The sequence below is a fragment of the Lonchura striata genome, chromosome 3 (assembly GCF_050655825.1).
Source record: "Lonchura striata isolate lonStrDom1 chromosome 3, ASM5065582v1, whole genome shotgun sequence".
Lineage (NCBI taxonomy): Eukaryota > Metazoa > Chordata > Aves > Passeriformes > Estrildidae > Lonchura > Lonchura striata.
The window spans coordinates 103,201,000-103,212,663 of record NC_140705.1 but is presented as its reverse complement, the minus strand read 5'-3'; the positions used below and the strand labels follow the sequence as shown (position 1 = coordinate 103,212,663).

At 43.3% G+C, this 11,664-nt stretch overlaps 1 protein-coding gene across 1 annotated transcript; it reads right to left on the bottom strand.

The window, feature by feature from the left end:
* Positions 1 to 399: 399 nt before the first annotated feature.
* FLVCR1 (FLVCR choline and heme transporter 1) lies at positions 400 to 10,747 on the bottom strand. The gene is made up of 10 exons (XM_031504251.3): positions 10,004 to 10,747; positions 6,498 to 6,642; positions 5,823 to 5,963; positions 5,450 to 5,517; positions 5,104 to 5,207; positions 3,895 to 4,005; positions 2,845 to 2,950; positions 2,520 to 2,631; positions 1,970 to 2,037; positions 400 to 604 (listed from the first exon to the last, which is right to left on the bottom strand). The coding sequence occupies exons 1-10, from the start codon at positions 10,652 to 10,654 to the stop codon at positions 542 to 544; spliced, it is 1,569 nt and encodes a 522-aa protein (XP_031360111.3). The 5' UTR covers positions 10,655 to 10,747; the 3' UTR covers positions 400 to 541.
* Positions 10,748 to 11,664: the final 917 nt, after the last annotated feature.

The following is an 11,664-nucleotide window of genomic DNA, read 5'->3' as shown; positions in this document are numbered from 1 at the left end:
AATGTCAGATGCCAGTATGAAACACACACATCATCTCTTGTTTTCAGTATTGTGCTATCACTTTTCCAGAAGGAATCAATGGCTTATATTCAAATACAGATACATTTAAAGTAAAAAATGAACATGTGAACATCCTCCTGCTGTGCATTTCCCTAGTCTTTGACTTTTCAAATGCACCAGCAAGACTGAACAAGAAAAGAAGATTAGATATTTCTGATCATGACAACTGTACTTCAAGATTCCTGATTTTTTTCAAGTATGCACCCGAATGCACATCTCCCTACCGTGGAGTGTTCACACAGCTCTTTACTAATGAAACTGCAAGACTTGAAAATGTTAAAAGAAATATTCCATACAAAGGTGAATTGTTTGCATCTTGAGCAAAATGAACTGAGCATCTTCATAGCTTCTGGTACACAACTACCACCAATATCAACAAACACATTTCACTACTTGTTCACACAAATCCAGTGATTACACTAGCTCATATCATTCTGTATCTAACCAAACTTGTGCGTTTCTGAGTCACCTTCCTTCAGCTTCATAAATCTGACTGAATCTTTAATGTAGTGCTTTCAGGTTCTACAGGACTGTCAACTGGTACCTGAAGAGGGAGATAAAAAAATAAAAACACAACATGAATTAAGCTGTTATTCAACAGAATCATTCTCAAACTCAGTGTTCTTGGGTAATTACTAGGTTAGACTACAACATTATATGTAGTTAATTAGCCCAATTAAGCAAATTATATAAAACCCTATTTTCCTTTCTTTTTGTCATAAAAAAAAGAACCCTAACATAGAATTTAGTTTCTTAGTATAACTCTAAAGTGTATATTTACTGCATATAAATATCTGTCACATGAAGAATAACTTCCCATTCTTTTCTCTGTTACATTTAAACACAGTAGAATCTTGACCAAAGTTTGGTATCTAAGTGATACTGAACATTATTAACACAGGCAGGTCTCAGTCATGCATGGCAACATCAGGGCAAGGACTGCAGCTTTTCTTACTAGGATCTAGGCTAGTTAACGAGGTGATAATGGAAAGCAGAGAAGCCTGCATAGCCCCGGCTGGGAAACCCACAGGATGCCACACTGAGCACACACAGCTGCACAGGTTTCAGCTTCAAGTCAGCTCAGGCAGCACCAGCTCGAAGTTTCTGAACCTCACACAGACACTAACAGTGTGCAGTTGGTCACAGATGATCAAAAGCTGCTGGGCATGCAAGACACCTACACAAAAAGAAGCAAGGCAGAGGATCTTGCAATATCTGACTCCAAAAAGCTGTCTCATATCTTAAGCCAAATAATCAAAAACCCACAGCACTGAAAAATTTTTCTGCTGAAAGCTTTATCTCTCTACTAGTAACTGTAGTAGTTTGGAAAAGCTGCTGAAACATGGAACTTTGTGATAATCAGAAAATGCTATGCTCACTCTTCCTTTAAATTGAGAGTGTCAGCAGAAGAACAAACCCAGCTCTTTATGCAGCACTGAATAGGAACTCCAGCATGGCTTCTGTTTATCAGAAAGTGACTTCATCTGAAGGGACTGCAGGTATTTAAAATAAAATACATAGTCTATAGAAGTGCCTCACAACTCAAACAGAGGCTTCACAATTTACAATGCTACCCCACTACTGTGAAAAAGCAAGATTCAGGCAATTAAAAATATTATTATCCACTTAAAAGTCAAATATTAAAAAATTTAAAAATTAAAAAAAATTCTGAGAGCAGAAGTGTTTTCAGTTTTTTTCACAGGCGTTAAGGATAAAAACAGATATGTGAGAGCAGCATCCCATGTGGCTCTGTTGTTCAAAACCAGCATGGTTTGAACAACATAAGATATAAGTTATAAGTCATAATATTTTGTCTTATGCAAAATCTCTTGCAGCTGATATTGTTATGCCAGTAGAAGTCAAGCATTCAAGTAGGTAATACAATCATGGTAAAAGAGTCACCACTTACAGCTTTAACGTCCAAGTTCATAATCCCTGAATTCACATTGTGTCTTCGCAAGTCTGATTTTATTAAGGCTAAAAAAAGAAGGAAAAGGGAAAGCTGGTTCACACCTTTGCACTGACACGCTCTTCAAAGGAAATGTTTGCAGGGTGCAAGCACACAGAAGCTACTTTCAGCACATTTTCAAAATACCTATATTCGCTCTTTTGAACTCACTGAAAATTTGAACTTGCTCCTCACAAAGCAGGAAATGATAATAAAATCTTTTAAACCAGAATCACTTAAAGAAAAGCTTGATAGTTCAGCACTTTCAGCACATTTGTAAGTCAACATGTGTAAACACTGGCACAGTTCCAGAGTGCATCAGCAATTTCTTGCATTTGGAAAACTGCAAACTGCCTCCATTTCTGCATTTGTTTCCCCCCCATTCTGGAGATGGACATCTGTCTTAAATTCAAGACATGTCTCAAGAAATGGGGGTCAGATGGCTGTCCATATATTAGCAACATCATCCTAAAAGCACCTACATTTTTACATTACTTGCACTTGTAATTACCTGTTAAAATAATGCCCACAAAAATCCAAGCACAAAGAAAGATGTTTCCTGCACGAGGACTGTAGTCTGTTGTGAGCTTTCCTTGGACAAGTGTAAAGATAATTCCAAATATCTATAAATAAACAAGTAACTCCATCAGGATCACACAGAAAAGAGTAATCATTTTACCTTTAAAAGTTTCAGGTCATATCTTACAGAAATCAAATTTAAAAAAAGGACTGTAGAACAAAACAGAGATTTAGCTAAGTCTAAGAGAGCCTTCCTAGACTTGAGCATAGTGGCATTCCTGAACATTACTTCACTTGAAGAAATAAAATGCTGTAACCTGTGCTGATGCATTAAGGAGACCTGAGGACGTGCCTTCAGACTCTGGATATGTAATTTCCACAGCAAATTCAAACCCAAGTGGAAGATAGCCAGTCATGAAGAACCTGTTGAAGAGGAGAGTAAGAGGATGACAGGTGTGGCCTTCATCTGTTACTACAGCTAAGAAGCATACACAACTGTCACGTGTTCATGACTAACAGAATTCAGTACATTCTGCTACATTCCCTCAGTATGATCCAAGAATTTTAGCCACACATTTTTCTCTTTAGGGCAAAGCTGTTAAAACATGTTTGCCCTATTTCCCACAACCACCATAAATATGAAACAACCTTTGCAAACGAGTCTGCAGGCCACTCCATACTTGAAGCCAATTAGTTTCATATGAAACACACACACAAACAATATAATAGCCATGCTGAAGGACAAAAAAGGACTGTACACTTGAACACATGCTGGAAGCTGTGGAAGAAGCTGAGGGGACCGATGGATGATGGGAAGAGAAGAGGCTTAATGCAGCTGAGGTTGGTTGACTGGCTTTTACACTGAAACTATCAAGATATCTCTGGTTTCATCTTGACCTCTGTGTCTGAATACAGCAACACTCCCTCAGCATCTCTTGAGGCTTTTAGATTGGGTATCTATGAGCAAAGCAACCAGCATGTTGCCTGAGCTATCAAAGTACAGAAAAATGAAAATGCAGAGAAGCCAGTCTTCCTAGATCTGCTCAGTTAAACTCTGATCTCTTATACACTGGTCAAGAGAAAGCTTCAACTTCACTACAGACAGTTTTTTGAATTGGAACTAAACAAATTGACCACATGGAGATCTCTCCTAGCTCCATAAAACGGTTAATGAAATTTACTGAAAAGTGAGTTACTTTAGCTTTATTCTGATGTAACAGAAGATGAAACCCTATCTGTACTGTGAGCTAAAGGCATAGGCTGAGACCATGGTGACAGAATACACAGCAGAATTATCTAGGTAAAACATTTAAATATGTTTCAGAACAGAACTGCAGTAAGTTTTGTAGTGCTCTTTAATTGCTCACCCAAGCACTCCTCCAGTCACGAACACTACTATAAGGTATCCGAGGTCCAGGGTGAAGGTAAATACCAGCAACCCAATGAAAGAGAGAATGTAAACAATCAAAGTAGTTTGCCTGCAACCCAACAACAACAAATTAACATTGTTAATAGAAGGCCATAGCACATTGCTGAAACATGGAAGGATAACAAAAACATCACATAAGCCACTCTAAAACTATAAAATTTGCTTCATGTAATTCTGCCTCAAACTTAGCATGCAGTGAGCACATCTTCATTCCTAAACCCTTAATTTGTTATCTGGCTTCTTCACTCAAGGCTAAGGACACTTACTCAAACTCTCAAAGAATGGACAATCACAGTACATACCTTAAGACTATTTTAGTTCTCTGCTATGCTGTACCTCTTGGCCATTCTGCAGTGCTGCCCATTACGCAATACATCCACACAGGAGCAGCTGAGTCCAACACTATTAGCAATAAAAGTCAGCCTACCAAGAGGCAAGTCAAACAAATCTCATTACAGTGTTCTATTTTTTTTGAATCTGGAAGAAGTGATGTCTTCCAAATTCTTAAAACACGTATTTGTAGGCCAAAATACATGCAGAAACAAAGCCAATCTACAACATTAACATCCATTAGGCTTGTAGAGGCACATACTGTACTAAAGAGTCACAAGGGAGAACTACTCCATCACAAACAGTGCTCCAGGGCAGTGCTTACTCCTGGGGGCACCACACCGTGGATGATGGATGCAGGAGCTCCTACCACAAAGAGAGCTCTGCTCCATGGTCATCCCCTGAATTAAAGCAAACATTACACTTACTAACAGGATCAGGAGTAGCATAAAAAAATTAAGAATCCATTTGACAATACAGTGCAGGGTAGGCTTTGAAACTTTATGCGTTCCTAGGAGAAGAAGCCCACTAGGCCATCTGGTCACTGTATATAGGACCTACAGTGCTTTCCTTACACTACTGAAGAGATAGGAATAGATGACAAATCCCTTTGCATTCTGCTCCCTCACTTCTTTTGGCCAATAACCAGTAAGAGTCTCAGAAACTGCAGAAACTTCTCTCCATCACAGCCACCAAAAGATCAGGAACCAACTGCATTTCATCAGCAGTTCATTTCAGCCCTTATGTTGGAGTATTTTCCTAATGCAATTGCACCACTCTCCTACCCTTAACCCCACACATGCCTACCCACACTTACTTGTATGTTTTAGTGTAATCCAGCCACAAACCACAAATAATCGAACCCACCATTCCTGCCACCACCAGTGTCAAGCCAATTCTCCCAGCGTTCACTTCTTCTCCCTTTCAACAAATATTTATATGGTGCTCATTAATAATTGCTTCTATTCAGAGTCAAGTTCAGACCTCTTGGCAGTCATAAGTGCAAACAAACATTCCTATGATTCCCACAGCTGCATGGTACAAGAAACTGTACAGAGGTATAAAAGAAACCAAATGTCTGAGCACACATAGTACTTACAAAATAAATATTACCTCTGTAAATGTACAGTGAAAAAGAGAAAGATAAGATCCAAGAAACTTACCTCATAATGAGTTACTATCATCTGGTTTAATAATGTGGACACAGAGTAAAATGCCCCAGTCATAATACCTGCAGTACAAAGAAAAAAGCTTCAGTTATTCCAGGTGCAACCATGCTGATTTGTTACCCTAAAGAATTAATCTTCCGACATTTAAGACTCACAACACAAAACCTTTTATGTGCCAGGTGAAACATCTTCACTGGACCTATAAGTGATATTTTGCATCCTTACAGATTTTCCAGTACTGGCACCTGAGTAAATAAAAGTTTGACACCCTCTCCCCCATTAAAAAAACCCTACAATTAAAATTCTACATGCTTCTGGCCCACATTTGAACCTTTCTGCCAGACTACAAGCAGATAGCACCACTTACCATAACTGATTAGCAAAAGTATAAATGGAATATTTCTGAACAAGTTAATAATGGACTGCTTGTAGGAGTAATCCTCAGGAGGTTTATTTTGCAGGACTGCTTGAGAGTGACTGGGAGGGTATTTGGGCTTTTCTTCAAACACTGGGGAAAAAGAAGAAGGAACAATTTTTGATTTTTGATCTCTACCAAACTAATATGCTTTTTTTTTTTTTTTTAAGTGTTTCAGCTTGATGAATTTCAGAAGAATGACTTGTAGTTTTAACAACTGCATTAAAAAAATTCTAGATGTTCTCATGGAAGAACTGAGTCACATCCACAAAGGATGTGTTATCTGGTCACATCTGACTGCTACCAAAATAGGGTCAAAGACAGCCTTCATCTGCAATATGTCAAGACCTTTGTATATAAATTGTAAGATTAACAGAGTGAAATCACATTATATCATAAGTCTGTGCAGCCAAGAAACTAAGAGAACTAAATATTCTGAAAGAAATCACCCCATGTGAAGCACAGCATAGAGGGAAATGGCTGCTGCTTAACCCTGACACAACAGGAAGTGAACACAAACTGGAAAAATTGTCACCTCAATTACTTTGAGCAGTCAGCTGCTTTAAGTGAGACATTGCAAACACCCTCTGCAGCCAGCATGTCAATTCTAGTAATTTAAACACTTACCAACTCCTGCTAAGAAGAACAAAAGTGTGGACACTATCGCTGTTCCGTAGAACATGATGCTGATGTTATGTGCCATAAGATCAATATCATTCGGTGTATTTGGGACCAAAACAGGTGGCAACAAAAAGCCAATTGCAGTACCAAGCTGTAACGCAAGAAAAAAAAAACAAAAATCATTTCCCTCTGAACATACAAATTAACAGAAGTGAGACCAGGTAAATTCAGAATTGTTATTATAATAAGCATTAATAAAACTTTTGTACCACACTCCGGAGCCAGTTGCTCTCAATGCTGTTTTACAACCAGATCTTCCATAACTCAGGTTTAATCTTTTCACTTCTCAATTTAACTACAATACCACACTTAGTGTATATATTTACACTACACATAATACTTATACAAGAATTTTTCACAGGAACTAGAAGTACCACACATGAACATAAATTTGTATCAGTCATCCTGCAACTGAAGGGCTACAGATGACACAAGATTCCAGCTACTCTTGTAGAAATGTTCTTCATTTGATGTCATGCTCCTGCCACTACAGTAGCAAAGCCCGACTGCAAGGTTTACTGAACAACAGACAGAGCAGAGAAAAGGAATATCCTTATTAAGACCAAACTCAACAATTATTGCTAAGGAAATAAATAAAAATCACAGAATGAAGTTGTTGTGGGTTTGTGTGCAAAGTAAATTCCATCATAACAACTGATTTTATATTAAAGAGACATAAAACAGGAACTGAATTTTTGGGTATGCATATAAAGCATTTTAAAATACGAAGGAACAAGTCCTGGACTATTCTCCAATTTCCTTCTTCTGCTCCCCCAAAACTTAATGGCATTTTCAAGCACATTGGAACATTTATTTTAAGTAATATTAAATTTAAAAATAGCACCAAAGGTTGTTATGAGTAGCAAGCCCAACAATCTGCATGCACATTAGAGGTGTGCCACTCTGCTTACAAAGCACTCTTTGTGCATACCCTGATGAAGGGTTTGCTACCTTTTTTCACCCAGGCCATCATATTGACACAGTAGTCAGTGGTCACAGGAGGAATTTGTCTCCTTTTGCCCTCAACCTTCAGCATATGAACCTTACAAACATGAACTGAGCACACAGTTACTTTTTGTCTTTAGGTGTATTTTTTCCTCCCCCAACAGGAGCCAATGATGTTCCAACAAAGTCGAGTGATACCATTTTCCATCACTTACATCTAGAGAGCTTAAGGCCAGAAAGAAGAAAGTGTTCCAATCAGTTTGGTGTGCCTCATTTAAGATGCTAAATACTCGTGGAGATCTGGCACTCCCAACAACCCTTGACAGGTACATTGCTGCATTCCCAGTGATTTGTGTTCCAGTTGCATCTCAAAGAAGTCAGATGTAATTTTTAATAACTGCTCTCTCTGTTCCTACCCTGCCTGCTGTCCTGGCATTCCCTGTAGCTCTGAAGTTTCACAGAGTATCTGATAAGCAATTGGATGACCAACAGCTGGGTGGGTTATGGCAACCTGCTCTATTACATAGTTGACATTGAGCAATTAGCCAGTACAGCGACTGGGTTATAGCAACGTGTTGTGTTACACAGTTCACATTGTGCAATTATCAGCATGGTGAGACCCAACAGGAATGCGTATGCAGAAGGGAACTGCAATGGGACACACAGACATTACTTCTAACTTCCAAGTGCCTAACTTCTTGCTACTCTTTCAATCCAGCTTTTGAGAGTTTTTAGGGTTTTTGTTTAAGGAAGGAAAACGTGAGAATAGAGAAATTCTGTTGTTCTATTGACACAGTACCAGCAAGCACTTCAGCAGGCACACCGAGATCAGTCCTTATCAAATCAGTGACCCATGCTCTGACTCCATGTTGCAGAAGGCTGAATAAATTGCTTTTATTAAGCTAAATTATATTACATTAATACTGTACTATACTAGAACTATATCATACTAAAAGGATACTAAAGAAAAACCTGTGACTGTCTCTAGACAGTCACGACACAACTTTGATCCAACAGGCCAATCACTCCAAACAGCCATCACTGGTGTCCAACTAACAAATCACTCTTCAGTAAACAATCTCCACAACATATTCCACATGTGCCAAACAAGAGGCGCAGAGAATACAGATAAGAATGGTTTTCTTCTTTCTCTGAGCTTTTGCACTGCATCTCCCAGCTTCCCAGGAAAAAGCATGTCCCTCTCTGTTCAGAGAACGTGAACACCACAAGTCCTAACTTCTGGAGGGGAATTCACTCCAGAAATATCCACAGCTTATTTTGTTCACATCCTGATCCTGCTTCCCTTGTCCATCCTTCTTATGGTTCCCATCCACACAATAATCCCTGCTCTCCTGCTCCTGTCCTGCCCCACTTCAACCCCACATCTCAGCATCCAAGTGAAGTGTCAGTTTCAGGCTCCAAGCTGGATACTTGACACCGCTGCAGAACTGAAACCCCAGTAACTCCTTGCTACTGGGAGGCCTGGTGTATGTCAGGAAGAGGGAAAATTTAGCTGCCAAAGAAACCTTTAACCTCATACCAGGATGCAGGTCCAAAATTTTTGCCTCAGTGCTGAAACAACCAATGATTTCTGAATTCTTCAGTCCAAAAGGGACAGTTGATTTGTCCACTGGAATCCGCTGATGCAAAGAAAAAAAGCATTTTGGAACAACTGCGAACAGCCAGGTATCAGCTAATGAGGAATCAGCTAGGTTTAGTATACCCTAACTGTAAATACTTAACATTAATGTCACTGCTGTCATAATCCAAAGTGCACAAACATAAAATCATTAGACTCACATGATAAAAAATAAATCCCCCATTATCTTAACCAAACTCTACCTATGACCTCAGCCTGCATCAGTGATGCTGATTTGAATCTTAGCAATTTTTTGCCACACGAGGAAAAATACAAAAAGCTGTGACAGCGGCAGGAGGTGAGAATTAGGCTACAGGAGGAAAAAGCATCATACCTGCACCTGTGCTTTCAGATGCAGCTGTTCCAGCTCTCTGAAACTGGCCAGGACCAGGGAGCTTGAGGAAATCCATGGCTCAGTTATCAGCTCCCAACAGTGATGTGAACTATCACAGCATTACACAAAACTTCGGGAGTCACCAGGGTATTGACTACTGGCACCTGGTAATTAGAGGCCATATTTTAAAAAGCAGAAACCAACATAAGTTGTCTCTGGGGCCATTCATGAAAAGTTCACGTAGTACAACACCAACCGGGGGTGATACAGTCAAATGAATCCAAGTGCCAAAATGCAAGAGAAAGAGGAAGTGAAGCAGGACCACTTCAGAAAAGGGTCTCGACTGATGTACGGCCGGCAGCTGCTGGAGCGTGTGAGCTGCCACACAGCCCGGCCGGCCGGGCAGCCGCGCGTCCTCACCTGGCCACTCTCCCAGCACCACACCCTGGAGAAAGCCTTTTCCCACTCAAGCACCTGGTTTTTAACTCGATGCCGAACTCTAAGGAAACCCACCTCGCTCCCCTCCGGCCCTACCTGGTTGCCCAGCACGGCCACGGCGCAGGCGGTGGAGACCTCGGTGGGGCCGAACCAGACGGAGGCGATGCGGGAGGGCAGCCCCAGGATGAAGACCTGGGCGACGGCGCAGACGGCCTGGGCGGCCAGGGTGAGCGGGTAGCGCTGGGGGGCCAGGCTGCCGCACTTGAGCCAGGCGCCCACCGCGTTCAGCCCCGCGCCCAGCAGCGCCGTGAGCCGCAGCCCGCGGGCGTCCAGCAGCCAGGTGGCCGGCAGGATCAGCGGCACGTAGGCCACCATGTACACCATGGACAGCCAGTCGATCTGCGTGAAGGAGACGCCGTAGAAGCCGGCGAAGACGTTGCTGAGGATGCTGTACTGGATCCACTGGAAGGCGTTCACCAGCGAGTAGCAGCTGAACACGGCCAGCACCGCCAGCCGCCGCCGCGACAGCCGCGTCTCCGGCCGCGCCTCCGGCCGCACGCCGCCCGCCGGCAGCATCTCCTCGGCCTCCGGGGCCGCCCGCTGCCCGCCGCCCGCCGGGGCCGCCCGGCCGCCGCCCGCCGCCTCCTTGCCGGGCAGGAAGCCATTGCAGCGCTGCGCCGGGGCCGCGGCCGCCGGCAGCTCCCCGCTCTCCCCCTCCGCCTCCTCCTCGCCGCCGTCCTCCACCATCTCGGCCGTCTCCCCACCCAGCTTCCCGGCTGCCGGCGGGCGCAGCCCGGCTCTGCCCGCCAAGGTCACCTGGCTGCGGCTCCGCTCGCCGCCGCCCCGCCCCGGGGCCGGGCCCGGCAGCCGAGCCCGGCGGGCGGAGCGGGAGGCGGCCCCGGAGGCGGCCCCGGGGCGGGCGGGTCCCGCCGGAGCCCGCGGCGGGATGGGGGGGCGCGGCTGCGGGCCGGGCTGCTGGGAGCGTGTGCGTGTGGGTATTCGCAGAGATAGAGGTGGTTGTTCTGTTCGCGCTTCTGCTTTCGTTTTCTTTGTCCATCTTCCTCGTGGCTCCGTATCTTCACACAATCCCTTCGCTCCTGCTCCTATCCTGCTCCTGTTCAGTCCTCACATCCCAACATCTGAGTGATGTATGTGCACACACACACAGACTCACACTTCTTTAAGTCTTTTAAATTGAACTTACAAGACACACCCTTGCTGTGTGACTTTTGCTGGCTGCATGAGAACGACAGGGCGATAGTAATGATAGAAATAATCCCCACAATATATCCAAGGAAAGAGCAGCGTTGCCTCATTCCTGTAACCTTTTTGGTGGCAGGTGTGTCCACCCAGGCAAGGCAAGGCACAGACTGGTGCTTTGTGGCTCACCCCTCACCCCTCCTCGGCACAGCCAGGGCACCTCGGCTGCTGCACCATCTGTGCAGGAACACATAGACCACAGCACTTCCAGCACATTCTGAGAAAATCCAGGGCCTTCCCCTGCCCTATTAAGATTTGTCTCTTTGTGGTGGTGATGCAGAGAAATGTACTGAAGTCATAAGAGACGGATAGGCAGAGACAGAGGCCCATATTGCAGCACAGGGTGGCCAGTACAGTGCATTATCAGGGCGTGTGCATCCAGTCCTTCATTGCCTCCAGAGCCGCAGGCAAAACATTCCTCGTTTCCACTCAACCTCTGAAATTTGATTTGACACATACCCCAGAAAACTGACTGTCTGGCTCATGTGCAGAAGTGG

Bases quoted from the DNA above. Each gene is read 5' to 3' on its own strand.
- FLVCR1 (XM_031504251.3), bottom strand. From the start codon at position 10,654: ATGGTGGAGGACGGCGGCGAGGAGGAGGCGGAGGGGGAGAGCGGGGAG. The intron at 4,006-5,103 runs GTAAGTGTGGGT...GTTGGGTTGCAG, and splicing joins GATTACACTAAAACATACAA to GCAAACTACTTTGATTGTTT. The intron at 605-1,969 runs GTAAGTGGTGAC...CTCCCTCTTCAG, and splicing joins TGAACTTGGACGTTAAAGCT to GTACCAGTTGACAGTCCTGT.